Here is a 27,519-nt window from a genome sequence, read left to right as displayed (position 1 = left end):
AGAGGAAATACCTTGCAGTTGTCTGGCAGAGGTGGCTCTTGTACGGAAATGTCTACCCAATTTCAAAATGCATCAAATGAGTACTGAAAAGGTATTACCGTTTTTTTATAATTTTAGTGAAAAGAATACTCCCCCTTACTAACTGAGAAATAAATAGATGTACTAATTATTTTTCATTTTTCACTACAATTGTGTTCAGTAGCATTTGTGGGCAAATGCAAGCGATAAATAATATTTTCCACACCAACTTTCAAGCTCATAATAATACATTCTATTTGTATATCAATAAAAGAAAGAAAAGTTGGTCCTGAAATGAAATCAAATGAATAGGATCATCCTTCCCTCAATCAGAACTGCTACTAACAAAGAAAAGGATATACACAGGGAAACAAATATTCAAGGGTCAGTTTCCATGAACCATCGAACTAATAAATGTCTAGATTTGGACATTTTTTAGATAATAAATGTATTTTGGGTGGCTTCCATTTCCAGGGAAAATACCACATAAAACTCCAAATACTAAAAGCCATTGCAAGTTATACCCAAGACACAAGGAAGTAACCTAAAAATGGGAAGATAATGATAATTAAATAAACATTTTTTTTAGAACACTAAAAACAAAGAGACATAAACCTTGACAAAGAAATAACTGAATGCATGAGATGCATGAGATGCAAGTTCTCAACAGACAGCATACAATAAGCAAGCCAACCTAAAACAGATGTATTGTAGAAATAATCTAAACTCTATAACGAGAAAATACTGGAAAATACGTATATAGTATTCTTGTATCAACTACAAATTTATGCTTTACTTCATTGTGTAGTAAAACTTTTAATCACATCAAGTGTGAATTTGCACTTGATCTACAAAGTTTATGAGTTACGAAGTGAATTTCAACCAATTAAACAAAATAGAAGCTAGTATCCGGAATGTATCCGGAATTTTGAACTAAAATTACTAGTACAGACCTACAATCTTGCATATATGGGGAGTCAGCTTTATGAAAAATTGTACAGCTGTGGTAATTGGTAAATAACATTCATTCCTTTGCATCTTCTTCATCCTCTGCTTCTTTCACATTGATTGTGAAATTGTACTCTTGATCACACCCAAGATATGAATCGCACATGAAATATAGTGTATATGTCTTCTCTCCAAGCTCTGAAGGTGCAGTAAACTCAAGCTTGACTTTAGTCTTCCTCTGGAGTGATACCCTCTTAATGGCCAGCAACTGATTGCTTTTTAAATCCCCAATTACTAACCACCAACCTTCTTCCTTTGCTTTGGGATACCTCGGTGCATCAACTGGACCTAACTCCTGCCTACCTTCAAGATCTCTTTCTAGAGTGACCTGCACTGTTACATTTTCTCCAGCCCTCACATCATCACTCTCAACTATATCATATGCCAGATCAATGTTTGGGAAGCGATTACAAACACGAGCAATGTCTAACAGCTGTGAATCTGTCATCTGTAACAATTCACGCCTTTCATCATCCTCCATCTCAACTAAATCAAAAACAGTTTCTATGCTTTTCCCTGGATTTTCATGGCATTTCTTAGCAAGTTCCTTGGTGAAATGTGGAAGCTGCAACAGGACAGAATCACGGTCCCAGAGACCTTGTGTAACCATTTGGCTCAATTCCATTGCTGCAAGAGCTGGATTCAACCAGCCATTACTGGAAATAACATCCACCATAGCCTGAAGAAGACGGTTTGCAGAAAGAAGCACTTCTCGCTGATCTAGTGCTAGGTTGCCAGCTATGACATGCCTTGAGAAGTGGGCTTGCAACAATGCATTTGCCTTTACATGTGGATCAGTATATTTTGGTTTGTCGACAGCAAACTTTTGATGATTTATCAATTTTCTTATAGTTTCTTCTTCACCTGGCCGTATGGGAAGCTGTGAATACTCTGAAGCAGAAGCAAGAATTTCAAGAAGCCCCTTCAGTTTTGTCTTTGCAGTCAAGGATGAGCTAAAGAGTTCAATGGTGGTGTAGCTAATGTAGTAATAAGATGCTATCATCCCTAGGTTCAAAGGAGAAAGATACATATCGTCTTCTATGGCAACACATTTGCTTGATTCCAAATCACTTAATGTGCTCTCTATAATCTCAGAAAGGTGATCTGACAAATGCCTATGGCTGACACCCTGAAGATTATAGTAATTTGGATTCTGTGTGAGTCTTCGATAGAAAAATGTCCAAGTAAGATAGTCTACAGCATCCTGCTTACTTTCAATAGTGCCCACAACAACTTCAGCATTGATATGATCATGGAGAAAGTGATCAAGATGACTCTCAACAGGAAATGGCTCATATAAGAACTTTTTATAATATTCTTTACGAGGTGCATGGCATAAAATTACACATTTTCCAGCATTATCAAGCAGAGGTCTACTGGCACGCCCCATCATTTGGAGAAGATCAGTAATAGGATAGTCTGTGTGAGCATTTTCCCGTCCATCATAATACTGTGTACCCATGACAACAACCAAATGTGCTGACAAAGACAACCCCCAACTCATTGAACTGCTTGCAACACACACCTGAATTGCCCCTGCACTGAACAACTGGGCTACAAGTTCCTGTTCTACCAAAGTGAGACCTTCATGTAAATACCCAATTCCATTAGATAATGCATGGCTCAAAGTAGGTTCTTTCACTTTGGCAATGAAAGGTTTCAAATCTTCTTCAGTAAATTGAAGAAATTGGGATCTCTCCCCACCATCTGCATTAGAATAAGTTAACAAATCAAGGGCAGTAAGCCGTGCATGTTTTCTTGTTGGCACAAACACTAGAGCTGGTTTGCCTCCCTTTGCATGCTGAATTATCGATGTGTAAGTTGGCTTGGTCATCGCCTGCATTCGAGCTTCAAAGTTGGCTATATCAACACCCTGAATATGAATCTCTAATGGTACAGGGCGGACACCAGGGGGGAAATTAAAAAGCCCATGTGCAGTAGCTCCAATCCACTCACCAAGATCCTTAGCATTTGCAAGTGAAGTAGAAAGAGCAACAATGCGAATACGGTTTTCAATTTGACTTGAAATATACCTCATTCTAGAAACAATTACTTCCAAGATGGGACCACCCTCTCCACCAATTAAATGAAGTTCATCCACGATAAATAAGCTAACTTGCTGCACCTGTTTACGTTGTTTCCATCTGCGAGACAAAGCATCCCATTTCTCAGGTGTACTTATAACAATCTGACCTTTCTCAAGTAGCTTCAAATCAGTTGCAGTCTCACCTGTCAGTTCAACTACTTTCCATCCCAGACCTTTCCCAAACTTCTGCTCCCATTCATAATATTTTTCCTTTCCAAGTGCTGCTACAGGTGCAATGTAAACACATCGAAATGTACTCTCTACACCTTTTTGATGCAGTCGCAGCAAAGCAAACTCAGCACAAATAGTCTTACCACTTCCAGTGGGTGCCGCCACCAAAACATTATCATCTGAGTTATATAAAACTGTAAATACCTGGGTTTGAATAGGATTGAAGTGCCTGAACTGCTGATACAAAGCTTCATATGAAGGATTTCTTAATGCTGATACAGGAAGTGGCTGCAAATCCAGCAATTCAGTTGGAGGTGGATATTTCTCTGGCAGAATAAGATGTCTAAATGAAACTGGCAAAACAGTCTGTGATCCTAGCCATTTGTCAGAGACGACACGAATAAAATACTGGGGTGGAAGAGGTTCATGTATTGGGACAGTGAAGCTAAGGTTATGATCATCTTCCACATACTGCATCTTCAACATAAAATACTCGTGATGGAGTATAAATTCGCCATCATTGTCTTCCACTATAATCCAGAAAGGTTCAACATATCCATGAATTTTCTCATCCCACTGAAAATCTGGAGTGATTGTTAGTTCCACCTTCAATACTGTACGTGTTATTGGTTGTACATGGGCAGAAAGATCCAACTTTGGAAACTGATGAACAAATTTATGAATGGATTTTCCCATCTTTGGAAAACGAATGAGCTCTCCAATCTCCTGGGCTGAAAGATCATAATACCGATCCCAAGCTAAATCTTTCTTCTCAATTTTGGTCAAGATGTCATTCGGAATACCTTTGAATTGCCGGAGTGGAGTTTGAACACTCCACATGCGCTTTCCAACCATCTTGCATAGATTAAGTGCTTTCTCTGTTAACTGAGCCCATCCTCTTTTTAATACAATCTCAAAAAGTGCTCTCAGGAGGCGGCCTGCACTCTGCAACACATAACCAAATAAAAAAATAATTTAGAATTACACAGCATGCATCATCCAACAGCTTTCATAACAAATTGTAAATATATTGCTGAATAGTCAATATCAACAGTGTTAACATAAAACTCATCATTAGTTAGAAACAATTTTTAGTTGGAATTCTTCTTTAATAATTCAAAGAGGAGAATTTATTTCAGGACCCTTGCTGAAGGATTGTGAGCACACCATTGTGCAAAACATATATCAAAATAAAGTGTGGTAGCATATATGCAGCGTCATTACCTACTTAAAATAAAATCTTCTGCATTTCAAGTTAAAGATGCAAGCACAACATCTTCGAGCTGACTTTTTTCCTTGTATAAAATGTATCTTAAAGCTGACAACAAATTCTAGTTCTTTTCACTAAAACCCACATTGTGTAGTCAGAAAGCTTTTCAGAAAGCTGACAAGTGACAACAAATTCTAGTACTTAACCTGTTCAGAACGCTTTTAATAAGTTTATATTTAAAAGCTTAGGCTTTGCACACTGCTCATTAAGTTGTTCAAAGCTTGTCGTAGCTAAAGGCTTGAAGTGAATCACAATATTATATATAACTGTTTGTGGTGAACCTACATTTTTTTTTAGCTACAGAAACCAATTCTAATCATGAAACTGTTTGACAAACTGTTCAAAAATAAAATGTACTTAATGGCATCATAACACAAATTTATAAACACTAAAAGGCAAAAATTTGTGTCAAAATTTGTGTCATTAAGTAATAAGTACTATTTAAATATTTGTTATGGTGAAATTTGTGTGCTCATGTTATGCCACATTTAGTTTTGCTCACTAAAAATTTATGAAGAGCTAGCTACTCAAATCTTCAAGGTTATCCACTACAAAATTAATAAGGAAAGTAGCTATAATAGTAACTTCCCTGTATACATGGTTGATACTTGATATTGAAATATGTAATGTATCTAATAACAATCAAATTTATATCAAAATTGTAATGTCCCCAATTTCCAGCAGTCAGCCGACTCAGCCCAGTAAATAAAAAATATGTTTTACTAAATAAAAGTTATTTAATAATTGTCTAAAAGATTTGGGACCCACCTCAGGTAAGTGAAATTATTATTATTTTATAATTTTTATGGAGGCCAACATAAGGTAGGTTTTTTTGATTAAATAATAAATAAATTTCTTCATAAAACGGCTCTAGGCCGACCTGGGCTCTTTTGGCGGTTAATCGTCCATCATCATTTGTTTAAGAAGGTTGATTAGCCTGTAGAAGGCACCAAAGTTATCTAAGGTTCTGGCATTGCACGAATGCATCTGCTGTTCATACAAAATCCTGAATATCATTTTGGAGGTAGGACATATCCCCTATCGCCAATATGTCTCATTGTCCATCTTTACTCAGTTGATACATTCAGCTCGTTATTGGCAGCAGGCACACTAATTCTAATTTAAATTGCATTTGTTTTCAGGAGCAGATCTAGCAAGGGTTTAAGGAGACTTAGTCAGCAGATTACTAGGGACGGAGTCACACAGGATAAAGCCATACCTATTAGGCAATACCCAGAGGATTCCATGAGCCAAGAAGCAGATTCCATCCAGTAGTGATCAGCAAATTCCACCTTTTCTGTTGTCTACGACACGGCAAAGCCGATAGCAATTTTATTCTACCTATCAAAGTAGGCAATAGGCATCAGGTGGAGCAAGAAGGTCATCCAATAACAGAATAATAGGTGCCATTCTCAGGCACCTGTTGTCACAAAAGGTTCCACCCTTGCTGAGCTATCAACTCAGCAACCATGTGAAACATGGAAACAACCCCGAAGTGTGGGACCTTACACAATGGGGTTGAATCTCCAAAGACAACCGGCTTCCTTCTCAATCCAAATGCAGGTGTTGAACCAACTCAACACTCCAAATTCTACTTCTAAACCTATCCTAACAGCTTGCAAAGGAAAAGGGAAGAAAGAGATGCTTAAATGAAAAGAGGTGATGCACCAAGATAAGAGATGTTTCTCTCCCCACCCAGAAATGACACAAAGAGTCAATTGAAATACCCCAGAAATGCACATGCTTCAGTTGCATGAATGACCCTAACACTTATGTGAAGGTTAGAATTTGCTGAATGTCAAAGGGGAGAAGGTTTCCCACAAGTCACACTCAGAAACAAGTTAACACAGCATATACATGAGAGAAAGCCACAAAAAAATACACTTATAATGAAGGTAAGGAAACATAAACAACATGCATAAGTTGAAGGAAGGCAAGAATGATTATTTCGATTCATTCAGCGGCCAATGGCCAAACTTACAATAGCATAAATGCAAGAGAATATACAAGTCTTCAACAGAAGTGAAAGAGCATGAGAATAGCTCAAGCCAACAAGGAGAGAACCCTTTACAATGAGGCTTAACAGCCTTTATATAGCGAATTGGCCGCAAAGGAGAGACCAATCGTCAAGGGGAGGAACCCTTAACCTTGGCGTGCATAAAGGAATGTCAGTCAAGGAAGGCAGGGAACTGCATATGCCATAGACCTAACATGGTGTACATGCAAGCAACTTCACCATACCCTGACAAGGCAATTCCAAGACGAAAAGTACTTCTAGAAGGTGGATTGCCTAACATGAAAGCCATAAATAAGCATGGCCATGTACTCCACTTGATGGCAATCCTGCAAAAACATTAAATGCACCCCTGTAGCTTCATGAATGAAAGTGAACATGTCGCAGGAGTTGATGGAGCATTAAGAGCCTTGAGTGTTGATCACGCCATCTAGAAGTGTTGCAAGTTGTCGAAAGTCGAAGGTCAAGTCTTGCTGCAAAGGGAAGAGGAATCAAGGATTCCGAGGGCATGAAGGGGAAAAAATTGGGAAACCTAGGATTCCAGGATTCCAGGTTATGAAGGGGAAGAAATTAGGAAACCTAGGATTCCGGGGTCATGAAGGGGAAGAAATTGGGAAACCTGGGATTCTGGGGTCATGAAGAGCGGGATTCCGGGGTTATGAAGGGCAAGAAATTAGGAAACCTGGGATTCTGGGGTCATGAAGGGGAAGAAATTGGGAAACCTAGGATTCTGGGAGCATGAAGGGGAAGAAATTGGGAAACCTGCCTTCCGAAAAGACAACACTTAACACTTCATGACCATTGGCCCTGTCCTTGATCAACTGGGACAGCATTGGTCCATGGAACATATCTGTAATCGGTTCTCACTGATGGACCAAGGATGTCATAAAACTGACAACAGCACCCACCTTCAGCTTCCAATCCAGTTTATTCGATTATTTTGAAAGGCTTCTGTAAGATCTGCATGTAATATGTGAGTTTTCAGATGATTGTTTCTATTGCCTGAGTCTAGGCCTGTACCTATCTATCTGGAGCATGAATATTATTGACTGCTGTTAGCCTTTACTTCTAAAACTTCTGAAACAGCATGATGTGTAATTGGTGATTAGCATGATGAAGATTTGCTTTTCACATACTGCTTGATTCATATCTGAATATTGATTTGGTGAAATAGAAGAACTGAATACATTATGGAGTAACCTGTTACACTTGTTTCTGATTTATGAGGAATGTTGTTTAAAATCAACTTTGTTTTCAAAGCTGGTATATTTCAGTGGTATTAGAGCCAAAATTTCTGCCAGCTTGTGGGATGGTAGGGTTGATTTCAGAAATGAAAGAAAGGGATAATGAAGCTGCGGCCTCTAAAATTGTAGGATGGTATAACAGATATCAGAAGTTTTAAGAATTTACTAACGTTTCAAGATTATCTAAGTCTGACAGGAAATACTATACACGTCAATGAGGAAATTATCATAGTGTTCGATGAATACTCAAGTGAACCTTAGGATGTCAAAGCCACCAAATCTTTTGACAAGTACTAGATAAAAAAAAGGAAAGAAGAAATGGATGCTGAATCAAAATCTCAACCAGAGATGAAAGGAGGTCAAAATGTGTCTAGTCAAGAGGGAGTTGATGCTTGTGCAAACGATGAGGTTAAAAACCTTAAGGAGCTTGCTCATGACACAGGTCCTCAGTATGATGAATCAGAGTACTGTCTTAAAGACAGGTTTGATGGAGAGGCTGAAATAAATGAGAAGAGTGAAGAGAAGAAATATTTAAGACAAAAACTCAGAAGTTACTATTGAAGAAAGGATGGAAGAGAAAGAGCAATCGCGTGACTTGCAGTCTACTAATATTGAAGGAAAAGACGAAAACCAGTCAACACATTTCGAAGTTTGGACTCTCAGCCAAACATGTGGAAGCCCCAAAGAGGATGAAGCCATGCTCATAAGTTCACTTCAGCCTAATGTGGGTATGGACAAGCAAGAATCAATCCAATGTTTAGATTCCAGCTACATGCAAGGTATGATAGCCTATAGTGAGATTGATTTCCCTTGTTTCGTACACATTATTACAGCAGAAATATACTTGTTAAGATCATAGGAGGCATATTGTCTTAAAGAGCTGGAAAGGATTCCTTTAGCTGGTCATAAAGAGCTCGAGATGGAGGAGGAGGTGTGAACAATTGCAAGAGCTGATCAAGGAGCATCCACCCAAGTTTCAGGTATGGAAGAAGATGATATTGAAGAAATTAATTTCACTATCGTGAGAAGTGATTCAACTTAAATTAACCCCCATGTGAAGGAATTGCAAGTATAAAATGAAACCTCTGATGGTATTGGAGAGATGAAGGCTATACCTCATAGACTAGAGCAGGGGGGTGGCTCCCTTCAATTCCAAGGACATACATATGTGATGGTGTGGGATCCAGGTGATAAGGGGTCTGAGTCTTTGGGATTACCCACTCATCAATATTAAGGGTTTAGCAACACACATAGAAGATGGTGTACTAGCAAGACTACTCAAACTTTTCCCATATCTTCAATATCTAATTGAAACAGCTGGAAGGAGACTTTCACTGGAAGCCCTTCTGAAAATACCATATTTCCATTCAAATATAAGATAGGCTTACAGGTTCCTATACCTGTTCGCATCAGGGGAAGCACTGAATCGTCTAGTGGAAGTGATCTCTTTGCATCCACAATGCATGGTTCACACTTAACAATGCCAAAATGCTGGACTGTTGCAACCAATTAGAGACACTGTCAATCAGCTTATGGTGCCTCCTGGCAATGATTTGATGACAATAAATAGAGCATATTGATAAGCACTGGTAACATTACTCTTGTCTCAGTATTGGAATTGTTTATGGTTGATCAGACGGCTAAAGTTATCAAGAGTTTATCACATATACATACTCCATTTGAACAGGGCTCTTTGTATGTGGTTCTCCAACCCATGCATGTGCACTACCTAAAAAAATCGAGAAAGATTCGATGTATGGACAGGATGAATGGGTCCTGCCAGTCTTCCCTGGCCAACCTCATTATAATTACAAAAATCTCCATCATGCTGTTTATGCCATTAATCTTTCTACTGACCCCGGAATGAAAATTGTCAATAGTGTACAATACATGTTAGAGGATAATGTACCAATGAGGTTTGAGATAATCTTGTCTTCATCAATACCAGTTGCAAAAATTGAAGAACGTGATGGTGAAGGCCCTAAATATTTTGACAAAAAGCTGAAGATCAAACAATCCCAACTCACGAAGGTAAAGGTGGAGATTGATATCAATCCAAATCTGATCGAAGTGCTCAAACAATCTCTCACAAAAGATCCAAGACTTGATGTGGAGTGGTGGGTCATGGCTTTGTTACCTCTCAGCCACTACAATGATGTTAATAAAGGCGGACTCAAAGTAAAGATGAGCCATTTTATGTTGATTTTATGGTAGTACTCGTTAACCACAGGCAAACATCAAATCTGTTGCCTTCTCAACCATAGACGATAAGCTCTTATCATCACCCCCGAGCACACTACATGTCCTTCATGATATTCAAATTCATGACCTTGCATATAAATGAATCAATACCTCCTAATGGACCTCAAGTCGGCCATATACTTTTGGCATCAAGGATAGGGTTAGACCTATATATTACAAGTTACATATGAGTCTCCCTTAGTTGCAAGTTACATTTAACTTAATCACAAGTTACATATGATGCCCAATTAGGGCTCGACTATAAATGTCTTCTAAGGCTGGCAGGGCCACATGCATGCTAGGCGAGCTAGGTCGGCCCTAGAAGGGCTCCGACCTACCTACATACATCAACACTCACTCTTAGCTAGGGAGTAGACCTTCTCAAGATCCGAGATACATGGCTGCTCCCATGAAAAATGTAAATGAATACAACCACCATGGCTACTCCCATGGATGATGTTCACCATAGCTGCTTCCAAAGGGTGAACAACCACATCATGGAATTTCTTCCATGATACCCACCATACCTACTCGCAAAGGGTGGGCTCACCATGCCTACTCGCAAAGGGTGGAACGAGGGCTCTAACCTCAGACTTCTCCTAGAGAAGAATGCATCTCCACCATGCCTACTCGCAGAAGGTGGAATGAGGGCTTTCAACTCAAACTTCTCTCACAGAGAAGAATGCATTAACAAGGGATTGCACCTCGAACTTCTCCCTCACAGAGAAGAACTCATTAACAAGGGATTGCACCTCAAACTTCTCCCTCACAGAGAAGAACTCATTAACAAGGGATTGCACCTCAAACTTCTCCCTCATAGAGAAGAACTCATTAACAAAATTTTCATAATGACATCATCTCCACCATGCCTACTCACAGAGGGTGGAACAAGGGCTTTCACCTCAAACTTCTCTCGCAGAGAAGAATGCATTAACAAGGGATTGCACCACGAACTTCTCCCTCACAGAGAAGAACTCGTTAACAAGGGATTGCACCTCAAACTTCTCCCTCGCATAGAAGAACTCATTAACAAAATTTTCATGATGACGTGGCTCCCTCTGAAGCCGAAATGTCAAGCTCCCTCTGAAGCTAAAATGTTAGGCTTCCTCAAGCTCCCTCTGAAGCTGAAAACAATCTTCTAACCTCTTTGTCCAAGGTTACTTCTGACGATATGTCAGACTTCCCCTGAATGCTGATTCTTCCTTTGCGAAGAAGTGCAAGCAATCTTCCTTCCTTGAATGCAATCTTTGGTTCGTCCAACACGGCCGAGGGTGATCTACTCTATGCCCAGGTACACAAAGTCGCTGCAGTGCTCCATACTAGCAATCACTCCATTTCCCTTGAAGTACTTCCTCGCGGACTCGCTCAGGCCATTAAAATAAGCCTTAGCCAATTCCACCCACCTGCCAAGGCCCTCGCTCAGCAACTTCAAAATATGAATAGTGTCGACCTTCACACCATCGATCCCCCCCAGGACAAATTTGAGTGCAATGCATCATAAAGTTCCGCAATACGCTCCGGCGGAACGAGGCCCACGCCATTGTTAACAATCTTATCAACAGCCAAATCTTCCATGGTAAATTCCAACCCTAGCGAAAGCCTTGGGGTCAAAATTTCAGACAGCAAATTTGTACTCCAAGGGCGCACACTGCCCCAGTAGCCACAAAAAGCGTACCAGACATACACATAATCCAAACTATGAAACTCTGTTTTCAGATCCCTCACAAAAGCACAAGATCTACCTTCAAGCGGTTAAGCTCTATAGAAGGAACCCGCTTTGATACCATGTTGATTTTATGGTAGTGCTCGTTAACCACAAGCAAACATCAGATTTGTTGCCTTCTCAACCATAGACGATAAGCTCTTATCGTCACCCCCGAGCACACTACATGTCCTTCATGGTATTCAAATTCATGACCTTGCATATATATGAATCAATACCTCCTAATGGACCTCAAGTCGGCCATATACTTTTGGCACCAAGGATAGGGTTAGAACTATATATTACAAGTTACATATTAGTCTCCCTTAGTTGCAAGTTACATTTAACTTAATCACAAGTTACATATGCCACAAGTTATATATGACGCCCAATTAGGGCCCGACTATTAATGTCTTCTAAGGTCGTGTGATGTCCCCATCCTAGTCAGGGTTTTAGAGTTAATGAGTTAGCTTATTTTCTGGACCCTTGTAAGCTAACAAGTTATGGACAGAGGGTCATGGGGACAGTGGATGGAGGATGATGTTCTTCAATTCAAGGTTGGGTTCAGTTCAGGCTTAGTTTGAGCAGTTTGACTCCATTTGAGGGATTTGCTATTTATAGCATTTGGGTTATTTATAGATGGGAAGTTAATTATTTTTAGACAGGCCCCTAGTCACATGGGTTTTGGGAGCTTTATCTCCAGCTTCTGACGGTTCATCTTTTGGAGTCATATTGAGAGATTAATTTTTCAGTGAATTACAAACACTATTTAATTAATGACGTTTATTATAAAGTCACATTGACTTTTTAATGAACTATTTCACTTAAACTTATTTAAGTGACTTATTATTTTTCTCCACAGTTGGGCACCCATATTAGTAATGTTTTAACACTTAATGATATTTTTCAAACCCTATAAGCAACCCTAATTAAAAATCATGGGTTTTTGCATAAAGCCGCCCCTTGAGAAATCAAACTCATTAATTTGTTGATCATTTGATATCTCTTCCTCTCTGGGTTTTGGAGCTTGAGGGTTTCAAACTGGATTCTTCATTGGAGAAAGTCTATTCTTCAGTGCATGGTAATGGTGAGACTGTCAAAGATCAGTCGAATTGTTGCAGTTGTGGTTGGCTTCATTCAGAAGTCAAATTGGTGATGATTGCAGGCAGATTTGGCTTCTTACAGGGCAGATCTGTTGTAGGTTTTCTTATTTACTGTTATTGCTGTTAATTTTTTGTGGTTTGGAGACCTCCTTTCCCCAACACACAGCTTGCTCATTAAATTGGCGCCATCTTCTACTGTTTGGACGTCTTATTATTAAAATAAGACAGATCTGAATTGTTTCCTGAATAAAAATCAGAACTTTGTAAGTTGCTGATTTAATCTTTTCATTTCAATAAATTGGCTAAGGACCTACGGGTATGCTTCTAAAATCTCCAATTTATTGTTTCAGTTGATTATTTCATGTATTATTTTCAAAATGTGTTGAAAATTAAAAAACCCCTTCTGCAACTTCTGTCTATTTCTGAAAGACCATCTTTAATAATCAAAAATACAAAAAGAATTACAAAATTACAGCAAGTTGAAGAATTGAACCAGCAAGGGTTCATCACGGGCCGGCAGGGCCACATGCACGCTAGGCGAGCTAGGTCGGCCCTAGAAGGGCTCCAACCTAGCTACATACAACAACATTTTAGAGCCAATGCAAACCTTGAAAGGGAAATAGAGTGCTGCTGCTAAAGGTGAGCAGATGCATGTAGACGAAAATTTTGTTTGCAAACTCACCCCAACTGAGTGTTGTCAGAAGGAAAAGAGAGAACTCCTTGATGATCCAAATAACTTGGAAACACTTGTTTCTGTTTTCAAGATTATTGATTTGTTACATACTCAGACACTCTGCAAAGTGGGTGTCCATGCTAAGAAGATATGTAATGAAGAGGATACAAAGAAAATCGATTCAAAGTTGTCTCAATAATTAGCTGTCTTCCTAATAATACAAGTGTGACCTAGAAGCAGTAATCTGCAGTTGCACAGGCTCTATCAATTGCCCCAACAATTGTTTCATAACCTGCTTATTGACTTCAATGTCAATGGTTGGGATTCCAAACTCAAATTCAATTTAAGAACCAAAGACAAAGCCTTTCATCTTAGACACGTCATTACTTTATCTTGGGAGTTTGCCTCATCTGCAGAAGATGCCAAGCAAAGCTCCGAAATAGCCATTTCTTATTACATGAGAAGAGTGACGTCCTGTTGTGACGTTTTCACACATCGCCCCATTGCAAATGGGGACCCATGTTTCTTTTGCTCGTTTTGTTCGTTTTCGCTTTGCTTTTTCTAGGGTTTTGTTAGTTTGTTAGTTGTCTGGATTTAGGGTCAAGCCTTAGGGTTCTAATTACCGTCTTTTCGGACCAAAATCCAGTCGTTTTTGAGGGCTTTTGAGTTTCCTTTTCTAGAATGCAAATTTTGAATGAAATGAATTCGCCAGAATGGTCTAATTTTCAATTGGAATGTTGATGCAGAGCTTAAATTTGTCTAAGTGTTGAAGATGAAATGCGAATTTTTGTCCAATTGAATATTTTGACCAAATTTTGACTTTTTTGAATTTTGATCCTAGGCATTTCAAATGATTTGTTTTCGCCTTGTGAAGTGATAAAATGTGTAAAATCATGATATTTTGGCCTGTAGGAGCAAAATCGCTCCTGTCCCTCAGTGAAGGACGGGAGCTCGTTTTCAAATATTTTACTATTCCTGCAGGGTCAAGATGAATTACGAATTGGAAGTGATGGAGAAAGGCGAGATCTTTCCATTGAATATAAATTGAAGATTTTCATGAGCACAGAAATGCCTCCAGGGGAAAGATCGCTCCTGTCCCTCAGTGAAGGACCGGAGCTACAAATTCAATTTCGCCTTGTCCTTGCAAGATTTTGATGACTTAATGATTTGAGGACGTCCAAAGGAAGATGCTTTGCCAAATGAATATAATTTGAGATGCAAAAACGAAGGAGAATGACCTATATTGACCAAATCGCTCCTGTCCCTCTCCAAGGGACCAGGGCGAGGTACCTTGTAGCTCTCGTCCCTCTCCCAGGGACCAGAGCGATTTCCTTCATTATGCAAAATCCAGACAAAGGTCAAGGCAAGTTTACGTTCAAAAACAAGGAAAAACATGAGATAAATGCGTTGAATATAAATTGAAGATTTTTGGGACGTCCATAACAGTGCTAATTGCCTAAATCGCTCCTGTCCCTCAGTGAAGGACCGGAGCTACAAATCCAATTTTGCTTTGTCCTTGCAAGATTTTAACGTCTTGACGATGTGAGAAGGTCCAAAGAGGTACATTTTATCAAATGAATATAACTTGAAGTGCTGTCGGGGAGATCGACAGGGTAGCAAGTCCGGCTTGAGTGAGGTCCTGATCCTGAAATTTGGCTAAGTCTGGAATGTCCTGATCCTGAAATTTGACTAAGTCTGGAAACTGAAAAACCTCCAAAAACTAGATTTTGCAATATAACTCCTGGAGGTCTGAAACCACTCTCAAACATCCTGAAAGTATATATGGAATATAACTTAAAGTATAAGTGACATTTCCTTCTTTCACTTATACTTAAATGTTATATTCCATTAAAATTGTCCTGATCGAGAGTGCGAAAAGTCAAATTTCGCTCGTGTCCTTCTCCAAGGGTCCAGAGCGAAATGCGCTCCTGTCCCTCTCCAAGGGACCAAGGCAAATCGCTCGTGTCCCTCACCAAGGGTCCAGAGCGAAAATGCTTAGTTGAGCCATTCCTGACCTTGTTTGGACGAATCGAGACATCAAAGGCATGGTGAAGGACGAAATGAGCATGATAGAGCATCCAGACTTGATCAAAAACAATGAGATGATGAAGTTTTGCCTAGAGGGTCAAATTCGCTCCTGTCCCTCACTGAAGGACCAGAGCGAAATTCTTCATAAGGTACGATCTAGGCAAAGATCAAGCAAATTTTATGTTCGAAGGCAAGAAAGGAGGTCAATCGAACCCGTTGAAGACAAATTGAAGATTATCAAATGTCAACAAAGGACCAAAATGCTTAAGTTCGCTCCTGTCCCTCAGGAAGGGACCAGAGCGATTTTTGTTGTAGATGATTTTCTCGCCAAATTTCAACCGATCTCAAGGCATGAATGAATGAAAGGAGGCATTGCGAATCCGTTGAATATAATTTTCGAAGGTGATGAAGTGAAATGAGGCCCACAAGAGCAAAATCGCTCCTGTCCCTCAGTCAGGGACCAGGGCGATGAGGTACGTATCTTCCCACTTTTTCATTTTTGGGCGCTAAACAAACATTTTTTAAATTTATTTAAATGCTAGAAAAAAATCGATATTTAATTAAAAGCATTTAAATAGCGCATGGTATGTATTTATTAATTATTTTTTGCCTTTGTAAAAAATCGAAATTTATTAATTAAAAATAAAGGCATTTAATAATTAATTATCAATTTAATAAAAATCAAAAGGGAGCGCTTGGGTTTATTTTGTCAAGGTCGGCCTTTATTATTTATTTAAAAATCGTTTTAATTGCTATATTTTGCAAAAAGTCGGCCTAAGGTCAATATGAAGGTGAGCGCCTATAAAGGAAGGTGTTTATTTCATTTTCACATCATCATTTATCATCTCTCATATGCAACTTGGAGAAGGCAAAAGAGGAGCGAATTTCATACAAAGGAAAGGCGAAATTATCATTCAAGAAGAGGAGCGAATTCAATCAAAGGTGGTGCGAAACTACTATCCAAAGGAGAGGCGAACTTGAAGTTTCCATTTGAGCGAAGTTGCCTAGGACGTCAAAGACATATCAAAGATGGCGAAATTGCTAACTTGAAGAGGAAATCACGTCCAAGACTTGAAGGGTGGCGAAGTTGATAAGAGGAACGTTCTTTTGAAGATCACATCAAGACTATCGAATTTCAAATTTTGCCTAGGCGAATTCCTTTATTTTGCATTCTAGAGTTAAGCTCTCAAAGAGGTATGACGATATGGATTTATTGTTTTAATTTCGAACGTTGATCGTCATTTCCTTAATTTTGGATTTTGAAATTTTGTTTTGCCTTAGCTCAGTCTTTTTTAGGAAATGATTAATAAAGGACTTATCATTAAGTTTCCTAAAAAATTGCTCTCTAATTTATGTTATGTATTGCAAAATCATGTTACTAATTTTGAAATGTTGTGTAGGCATCAAATGGAGGTCTCTTCAAGGAAAATCAAGCCGGATCAAGGACGGTCTTCGCCAGGACGGTCTTCGCCAGGACGATCAAGCCAAGACAAGGGCGACCTCTTCCAATCCAGCGTTCCAAGGCGAGGTACATCATCCTGCACATCAAGGACAAAAGGAGTTAGAACAAGAGTTAATTAAAGATAGCCTCTCAACGACATCAAATTGAATATCTAGCAAGCTTCAAGTGTCAGATGAGGTGCCGTCCTAGTCATCATTTCTCCAATCAGTGAAGTCCATCTCAGCATGTCCAGATTCAATGTACTTAACTCATGGAAGGTGGCACAAACTCCGATGTACCTACCCCGGCTATCCATTGGTCGATTTTTCTAAAAGGGACATGTGTCCAAGCAATACAATTTTATCATTGGTCAAGCATTAAATGTTATGTAATGGTTGTAACAAACCCTAATTAGGGTTTTCATTGTAAAATCTTGGCCATTGATCTTGAATTGATCTAAGCCATCAAATTGTATTGTGGGCACTATATAAGCCCAGGCATTTCATTTTGTAAGGGGAATTTTTAGCAATAATTAGAGAGAGAGTTGTAAATAGTTGAAAGTAGTTAGTGGATAGAGAGTAGAATAGGAGGACAAGGCAAGAAATTGTTGCCATTGATTGTAAACAAACTCCATTTTCATTGAAGTAATGGTGAAATATGTCGTTTTCTTGCAATTTGCATGGTTTCTTGTTGAAGTCTTCAATCTTAGATGGTAGATAATTAGATGAATGGAGGAAGTGTGATTGATTGATGGTGGAATTCGTACATCCATACTACTAGCAGTTTGTTGATTGCAGACTTGCCTTGCGTAGTCAACTGGAATCATTCAGCCTAAGCTCAATTTCAATTTGTTGCCTCTTCATTGATATGCATCAACTTGGATGGTATCTATGCCTGCGGTGATGATTTGAACATCATAAAGCTTCCCATAGAAGATCGCACTAGTCTTGTGTAGATGTTCCATTGATGTCAAAACAAGACCTAGTTAGAGTTTCATCAAAAATCAATCATTGCTCCTACATTCTTAGTATTAGGATTAGATCCTCTCTTCGCCCTTATCATTTTTCCATTTTTTTTAATCTAAGTTAGTAAGAGCCTGTGTCCAGCAAAGCAGATCGGAAGTTCAATGTAAGTCCCCTTGTGATTCCAGCAAATCACATCATACCACTGGAGCTTGTCCACACGTGGAGACCCCACTAAAAGAACCTTGGAGTCTACCTAACTGATCCTTTACGCGAATCTTCAGCAGTTAGAGACTATTTTCTCAAGAGAGGATAAGATGCCTTTAGGTATTTTATTCTGTGTATGATTGTGTACAAAATACACGTCAACACGTCCAAAGCTACAATTGCAATGACCATTGACTTTATGAAGTTTCAAACATCTCAAGAAGCTTTGGACCCCAACCCCAGGTTTGTAGTTCAATCATTGCTTTTCATTGGAGTAAGTTTGTTATCAAATAAAGATGACTTCTCCACTTCTAGAGCAGATCTAAGAAGAATGAAGTTTTGAAAGAATATGTTTTAATGGAAAGAACTAAGAAGGCTGATGAAGAAGAGGAAAGCAATGATGAGAAATGGTCCCTAAGGAGTGAAGAAAATAAGATAACTGACATGCTTGATTCAGGTTCCACTGATGATTGTGAGTAGGATGAAGCCAATGGTATAGAGGGGCACAGATTTAGGAAGTCCTTCAATTATGGAACTTTGGCTGCAGCCAACCATGTAGTTGAAGATGCTCACTATTTGAATTCAAGAGAAGGTGACAATTGTGAAAATTGGATGATGAATGGTTTACCAAATATGGAGCCAAATTCTAAGCTTGTTGAGGAGCCATCTTCTTCAGTTTCTGATCGCATTGTTCTACAAACATCCCAATGGAGCCTACATACTTGGAGAAAGTGGGAGGTTAGTTGCAGAACACTGGATGAGAGGGGGAAGCCTCTATTGAACAAGGTATATGAAGAAGAAGATAAAGATGACATTGGGACTATATCACATAAAACTGACCTATTCAGACTATGTAGTTGATAATTTTACAATGGGCAATTGGGAAGGAAAAGAATTGTTCAGCAGAGATAGAGAAATGAGTCTATCCGGTGAGATATGTTTTGTTTCAACTAACCATTTGGGTGAATGCTCTATAGGGGAAAGTGATTGCACCACTGTGGTAGCTGTCATTGCCGATTGGTTACAAAAAGAATCAATCTCCATGCTAATAAAGCCACAATCTGATACATTGATACAAGAAGAATCTCTAAGTGAAGAAAGCTGTGTAAAGTTGAGGCCCATGGGATGAAGCTTTTTAAATGGGCATTTTGTGTTAGGAATAATATTACAGGCATATATATCGAAAATTGATAAACACACAGCAAAGAACCAGCTGCCACCTAGAGAACAGCAACTGAATGAAGACAAGAACAATAATAATCTCTTGCCTATCACATCAGGGGGCACAAATTATTGGTTGACAGAGAGATTCAACAATCTGGAACAGGAAGAAGTAGAGTCTGGTGTGAAAGACACAACACCACCTGAGAATTGAAGGAAAGGAGGTAAGGCCATGGTGATGATGTGTGTATCAGATCCTGAACATCTACATAGAGTTTCTTAAGGCTATGCATGACAGCAATGTCTGGAGAGTCAGAGAATCCACAAAAGCAGTACCCACGATCGTGGAACAGCATCGAATTGAAGTGGATAGAGCTTTTAGAGCTAACATTGCTTAGGACAAGCAATTTGGGATGGGAGGACTGTAATGTCCCCAATTTCCAGCAGTCAGCCCAGTAAATAAAAAATTATTAAATAATTGTCTAAAACATGTGGGGCCAACCTAAGAAAGGTGAAATTATTATTATTTTATAATCTTTATGGGGGCCAACTTAAGGTACGATTTTTTAATTAAATAATAAATAAATTTCTTAATAAAACAGCTCTAAGCCGACCTGGGCTCTTTTGGCGGTTAACCATCCATCATCATGTATTTAAGGAGGTTAATTAGCCTGTAGAAGGCATCAAAGTTATCTAAGGTTCTGGCATTGCACGAATGCATCTGATGTTCAGACAAAAACCTCAATATCATTTTAAAGGTAGGACATAGCCCCTATCACAAACATATGTCTCATTGTTCATCTTTACTCAGTTGATACACTCAGCTCGTTAATGGCAGCAGGCACACTAATTCTGATTTAAATCACATTCCTCTTAGGAGCAGATCTAGCAAGGGTTTAAGGAGACTTAATCAGCAGATTACTAGGGACAGAGTCACACAGGATAAAGCCATACCTATTAGAAAATAGCCAGAGGATTCCACGAGTCAAGAAGCAGATTCCATCCAGTAGCAATAAGCAAATTCCACCTTTGCTGTTGTCTACGACACAGCAAAGCTGGTAGCAAATTTATTCTGCATATCAACGTAGGAGATAGGCATCACAGCTGAAGCAAGAAGGTCATACAGTAACAGAATAATAGGCATCATTCTCAGGCACCACCCACCTTCTTATGCAAGATCTTCATGTAATATGTGAGTTTTCAGATGATTGTTTCTATCGCCTGAGTCTAGACCTGTACCTATCTGGAGCGCGAATATTATTGACTGTTGTTAGCCTTTACTTCCAAAACTTCTGAAACAGCATGATGTGTAATTGGTGATTAGTATGATAAAGATTTGCTTTTCACATACTGTAATGTCCCCTTTTAAATTTGCCCTGAATCTTGCCCTTGTAGATATAAAAGTCTGCTAATTTCCTCCCTTATTAATTAGATATTTCTCCCTCGATCCATTGACTTTCTTGTCTTCTTTGATCTTACGGATGACTCTTCCAATCCCTCCTTCCCAATTGAATTGATCCCTTCTTTATATCTAAAATTGTGAGAAGTCACACCTCTTCAAAAGAAACAAGTCATCACTGTTCATTGCTGCCCTTTGAGAATAGTAAATTATTCTCCAAATTAATCTCCCTTCCCTCTCTTTCTCAAATGAACCTCCTTCCCCTTATATCTTCCCATGTGAGGGAGCAGCCACATCTCTTCATCATGCCTGAGGTTTGGCAAGAGACAACCTACGCAACCTTTCACAATTTCCACCCTTTGAAATAGTACAACCCTTCATAATTCTTGCCGTTTAAAAGAGACACAACCTTTCTTCTCTCATTAATCCTTCCTTGATTCACATGCTTAATTCCTTTCTTCAACCCTCCTTCCCTCTTTCAAATGAACTCTTCTCCCTTTTATACCTCATGTTTGAGGGAATCACAACTCTTCATAGCATTAACTTTTCATTAAACTTAATTAACTTGTAATTATAGTATATTATATTTTATTATTTATATTTTAATTTAATTATTATTAATTTATTATTTATTATTAAATCCTATTATTGACTGCTGCTAGCCTTTACTTCTAAAACTTCTGAAACAGCATGATGTGTAATTGATGATTAGTATGATGACGATTTGCTTTTCACATACTGCTTAATTCCTATCTGAATATTAATTCGGTGAAATAGAACTGAATACATTATGGAGTAACCTGTTACTCTTGTTTCTGATTTATGAGGAATATTGTTTAAAATCCACTTTGTTTTCAAAGCTGGTATAATTCAAAAATATTGTTTAATTTTCAAATTAGTGAACCTTTGTGTTTCTATCATTTGTTATCATATTGTTGTATCTTATCTTCTAAGAGTTTCCTCGTATTAATATATCTCAGCATCGCTTACAATGATTTTTCTAAATATAGTTATGCTAGTAAGTTGCATTACAAAGCATACAAATTCAAGTCACCCACTTATAGATTAATTAGAAATAGTTATGACTTGTGCTTCACAGGTTTTCTATATGAATACATACCTGAGTAATAAACACCATATCCGATGTGAGGGAAAGACCTTACAAATTCAAGTCACCCACTTATAGATTAATTAGAAATAGTTATGACTTGTGCTTCACAGGTTTTCTATATGAATACATACCTGAGTAATAAACACCATATCCGATGTGAGGGAAAGACCTTCAAGCTTAAGCTGTGAAATGTAAGCCTGGAGCAAAACATTGATCTTAGCACTTGGCTCCTCCAAACTCTCCTTCACTGGAATAGGAACACGATCTAAGAGCTTTGCAAGTTCCATCTTCTCTTCTTCTCTTACAGACACATATTTAAACTCTTCACTTAACGAAAACAATCGGCATAGCTCAATATCACCCATTGTTGGCTTCAAGTGCTCATTATAAGTAGACATTGTCCCATGAGTGATGTAATAATAACTGGCTATCCGTCCAAGATCGGTAACCTGGAAATATCCACTTTTCCGATCATATTTCACCAAATTATTTTTGTCCAAGATAGTTGCGGCCGAATGTATCTGTTAACATAAACAGTTCAATTATAAGAAGCACTAACAACTATCATTAAAGTAAAATAAAGGGTCCTTTGTGTCTAAGACTCTAACAATATCATAATAAAATTACTATGTTGTAAATTGAAAATCACGGCTATACTTACCAAGTCTGCCCTTCTTTCTTCTAACGTATTGTCTTTATCTAAAGCATCAGCAGATAGACCATATAGAACAGGATTTCGTAGCATGCGAATGTAAAGATAAGTGTATCCCAACCACGTGCACGCCTCTCTTGCATTTTGAACTGTACCTAGAACAATTTCTGCATTTAAATGATCTGCTAATTTTGAGATAAATTGGCTCTCAATCGGTAATTGCTGATTCATAAGTGATAGATAATATTGCAGCTCACTGTGACCTGTTAATATTATTCCTTCACCATGGGAATCATACTGTGGCCTTCCAGCTCGACCAAGCATCTGCATGACATCTAAGGGACTAAGCTCAGTCCACATACCTTTCTCAGGATTGTAAATTTGAGTTCCTTTTATAATAACAGTATGTGCAGGGAGATTTACTCCCCATGCGAGTGTGGCAGTTGATACCAAAACCTGAATATGCCTATCAGAAAAAAGATCTTCTACCAGAGTTCGATCTGCCCTGGCCATCCCTGCATGGTGTATTGCAAATCCATAAGGCAAAAGGTCTCTCAGGTCACTGCTTTTCACTCTATCAGTCTCCGTTTGAAGAATTTCTCGGCTGGCACTATCTTCTTTGAGAAACCGTCCAAGGGTATCATTGGCAAGCGCTGTATCTCTTATGGCTCGGGCTGTTTTTGCCGTTTCTTTCCTGGAATGTACAAAGATCAAAACTTGATGCTTGCCAGAAGCTGTCATCACCTTTTCATAACACACATCATTCATAAGCTGAAACCTCTGGAGTGGTTTCTTAACCGTGATACCAATATATTGCTGAGCAAGTGGACAAGGTCTGTAACTATTATCAAAATGAAACAACCCTTTTGACTTGTCGACTCTTAGTAACAGGGCAACATCCTCATAGTTTGGCAATGTTGCGGACAGCCCCACCAACCGTATCATTTCTTGGGTAGTCTCAATTTGCCTAACTGTCCGAGCCACAATACTTTCCAGCACCGGTCCTCTATTGTCATGTAAAAGATGAATCTCGTCAATAATCAGAAGTTTCACAAGCTGAGTGTAAGTTCTGTCCCCAGACTTTCGGGTGATAATATCCCACTTTTCAGGAGTGGTGACAATTATCTGTGTTTCCTCTATTTGTTGACGAGACATTGTCTGATCTCCTGAAAGTTCCCTTACAGAAATCCCATAAGACTGTAACCGGTGAGACAAGTTACCAACTAGCTCTGCAACTAATGCTTTCATGGGTGCCACATAAACAATCTTGAACTTATTCAAATCAATGGAACCATCAGCATTCCTATTGAGAGCAATCTGTTGAAGTATGGTTAACAATGCCACATTAGTCTTACCAGCGCCTGTGGGTGCACACAGAAGCAAATTCTCAGCAGTAAATAGTGCAGTTTCATACACTCTGCTCTGCACCCTGTTCAGTTGCTTCATTCCCCTGAATGCAGGCTCCGCCCAATCTGGAATGTCCGATATCTTGACAAGTTCTTCCCCTTCTGCGAGGGGTTTTGCCTTCAAAGGAGGGACATGAACTTCCTCGTAACCTTTCTTTGTTATCCTAAGAGAACCTGGAGGTAGCTCACACCTCTTGTTTGCCATCAGCAGCCCCCCTTGATGGAATGAAATGCTATCAAGATCCAGCATCTGACGCTGACCTTTCAACCAACTATTCTCCATTTCTCTATCTACCCGCCGTTCCCTTGTCCTCTCTCCATCTACGCCCTCATCTCTTAATTTCCTAGCTTCCTCGCGGATGCTTCGTTCTAGATTCTTCTGCCGTTCCTTGGCGGTGGCCCTTGTAGCATGCAACTGTTCAAGAATAGCAGCAAGTGCAGGCTCTCCCATCATTTCATCTTCTATCTTCTTCCTTTCTTTCTGATCCTCTGCCCTGGCCAGCCGTGTACACCAAACTATCTTGAGCCTGTTACGCAAAAGCAATTTAATAAGATCAAACTTCTCGTAATCCAAAAGCATCACCAGCTTGTTCTCCACATCAAGAACATCGCCCTCTGCCAATTTCTTCAAAACATCTTCAGCAAGTTTCTGGCTATGCTGAGGATCAATTACACCAAAAGCCTGAGAGATTTTGCGCTGAAGCCAATAAGCATCTATGTCCTGCACATTTAATCCTTCATCTGCTTCTTCCATGTCATCGTCATCAATACCACCCATTTGCATAGCTTCCGTCTTACTTGCATCCTGCCCATCATCATCATCCTCGGCATCACTATCTTCCTGCACTTGATCCAAATCGCTATCCTCGTCCTCTTCCTCCTCCTCAAACTCAACAGCCACACCAATATCATCATCAAGGGCTTCCCCAGCAGCTGCTCCCACACCTGTTCCTGCTTCGCCAGCATCCTGGTAATCAGTAATGAGCTTACCGATAGAAACAAGCTGTGCAAAATGCTGAGAGGACAAAGAATTGAGAAGTTTCTCAATCTCCTTCTTCTTATCAAGGTCCTTAATCTTGTCGTTCTTCAAGACAGCCAACACTTCATCAGCAGCACCTCTCAAGATGTCCTGTGGTTGGTCACCGAACTGCTGTTGTATAGTGCTGAGAAGTGCCTCATAAGCAGCTCGGGTCTCCTTGGTCTTGGGCCTGTAAATGCCATCATCAGCAATAGACAAAACACTCTCTTCCTGGACTCGCCTTCTCTTAGTATCCCTCTTGGGCACGGCCGCATCCAAGGCAGGTTTTTCTCTCTCTTTCTTCTTCTTAGCCTTTTTAATTCTTTCCTCCAGTTCAGGGGGTTTCCCATGGTAAACCCTATCACCAAAATTCTTCGGGTCGATCTTTCCCCACAGGGACTCAGGCTCTCCTGTAGGCTCATGAGTATCACGGGGCCGGGAATCTGTAGTTAAAACTAAACTGGAATTCGCCCTGTACTCATACTGCTTGAAACGCGCATGGGCTTCGGCACCTCCCCCGAGATGTGCCATTTCTTCTGTTTTTAATCAAAATCCAAAGAAAAACATAAGGCAAAAACCTGATTAGGGTTTCGTGGCCGAGCTCTGCATAGCGTTCCTGATGAGTTGCTCTGAGTAGGGTTTGTGCTATAAAATGGAAGGAGGAAGCGTTCCTGATGAGTTACTCTGTGTAGGGTTTGTGATATAAAATGGAAGAAGGCAGCGTTCCTGAGTTTCCCTGAGCAAGGATTGTGATATAAAATGGAAGTAGGTCGGTAAGGATTATAAATTTCGTTTGAATAAACCGATTAAAAATTCAAATATTTCATTCAAGTGCACCTTGGTGTGCGCCTAACAGGTGTGGATAGTCAATTAGGAAAAAATGGTCTATTTATTGTATACATTTATGTAATACATGACATTAATTGGTAAATCATTTAACAAATGATGTTTTGTAAAAAAATTATTGTATACATTTATGTAATACATGACATTAATTGGTAGATCATTTAACAAATGATGTTTTGCAAAAAATGTATCAATGGAGAAGTGGTAGTTTGAAATCAGCTATGTATCCTATGATAGGGTTTTGAAAAATGAGAAAGATAATAATACTCCGTTACCAATAGGCTTATGGTATGTTTGAAATAGAGAGAGAATAGAATATATGCAAGGATTTTTAGGACTAATTTTATACATGTTAAATGTTTCATTTGGTTGAGAGTTTCCAATGACTTTTACAAGTTCATTTTGTGCATATTTTACAACCATAAAAAGTCATTTCAAAACATCTATAGGAAATTCTACTAAACAATTTTCTCCTAGACACTCTAATTGCTTTAACTAAAATAAAAATTATTTATTTATTTATAAAATAATATTAAATTAATCTGTATATTATGACGTAATATTAAATAAAACATCAAAGATATATATTATCAATGTAGAGGCCTCCATATTATCAAAATATTTAATTGTATAATTACAACAATTTTACACATAATTAAGAATTCACTTTATTGAATAATCCATTATGCTCAATATACCAAAAAGTAGTTACATAATGTTACAACTCAACACAATGTTTGATTAGTCCAAGAGATTGGCTAAACATAATGAAAATTACTTATGCTACAAAAGACCATAAAGTCAAATATAATGAATTATATAAAATAAAGTTGAATATCATCATGATAGGGACTCCCAACATCTATCTCCCACACTTACATCATGGGTGATAACACTGCCAACGCGCTTTATTGCCCAACTACAAAGCATTTACACTTCCCCGAAGTTCTTCCTGGCACAAAGAACCACCAACCTTGCACAAAGAAGTCTAGCAACTCGAAACTGGCAAGGGATGGAATCTGGTGCAACTTAGTGTATCTAGTATCAACACTAAGATATGGAAGAGAGTAAAAATATAGTGATTCTCTTAGCAAGAATATACTAAAAAATCAATAGAAATTTGGCCAAAGATCTTTCAAGGACAACTATCGGCAGATGAGTTAAAGCAGAGACTTAAACCTCTCTATAAACTCACCCTTCTCTTTTAACCCATATTCAAAACCCATCCAATACACACATAATACACATGGAAGACACACAATGAATATAAAAGCTCAAAAAAATATACATGAGCATACAACAAAATACAAGAGTATATAAATGCATATAGGTGCAATATTTTTTAACATGTCCACAAGTCAACAAAAGAATTCATTGAACTACTGAAGCATCTCTTTCTATGTAATCATATCACATGAGAGATAGATCTACTTAGTGGTAATGTGCAAACATGAAATCAACAATCAAATGAGCATTCACATATAGTTATGTCTTTCATATACCCAAAATTTGATTTGTACATCATGAACAATGCTTGCATATGCAAATCAATGGTATCGAAGTTCACACATATCATACGAAGAATCTTTACAATTGTAGACACTAATTATTTTGTAGTTATTTTGATCGTAAACATTGAGGTAACTTATCATGTTTTTCTGATGAAAATTGGACATTATCATATTTTCATTAGTGACAAGAATCTCAATAACATTAAGGTGGAAGCATGGTTCCTTAGAGTTGACATTATGTAAGATA

At 38.7% G+C, this 27,519-nt stretch overlaps 1 protein-coding gene across 1 annotated transcript; it reads right to left on the bottom strand.

The window, feature by feature from the left end:
* Window positions 1-760: 760 nt before the first annotated feature.
* On the bottom strand, window positions 761-25,746 carry LOC131068438 (DExH-box ATP-dependent RNA helicase DExH12). Its single transcript, XM_058003631.2, has 3 exons — window positions 22,501-25,746; window positions 21,971-22,360; window positions 761-4,228 (listed from the first exon to the last, which is right to left on the bottom strand). The coding sequence occupies exons 1-3, from the start codon at window positions 25,444-25,446 to the stop codon at window positions 1,043-1,045; spliced, it is 6,522 nt and encodes a 2,173-aa protein (XP_057859614.2). The 5' UTR covers window positions 25,447-25,746; the 3' UTR covers window positions 761-1,042.
* Window positions 25,747-27,519: the final 1,773 nt, after the last annotated feature.

The sequence above is a fragment of the Cryptomeria japonica genome, chromosome 10 (genome assembly GCF_030272615.1).
Source record: "Cryptomeria japonica chromosome 10, Sugi_1.0, whole genome shotgun sequence".
In the NCBI taxonomy this organism is placed as follows: Eukaryota; Viridiplantae; Streptophyta; class Pinopsida; order Cupressales; family Cupressaceae; genus Cryptomeria; species Cryptomeria japonica.
This window is presented reverse-complemented; position numbering and strand designations above follow the sequence as displayed.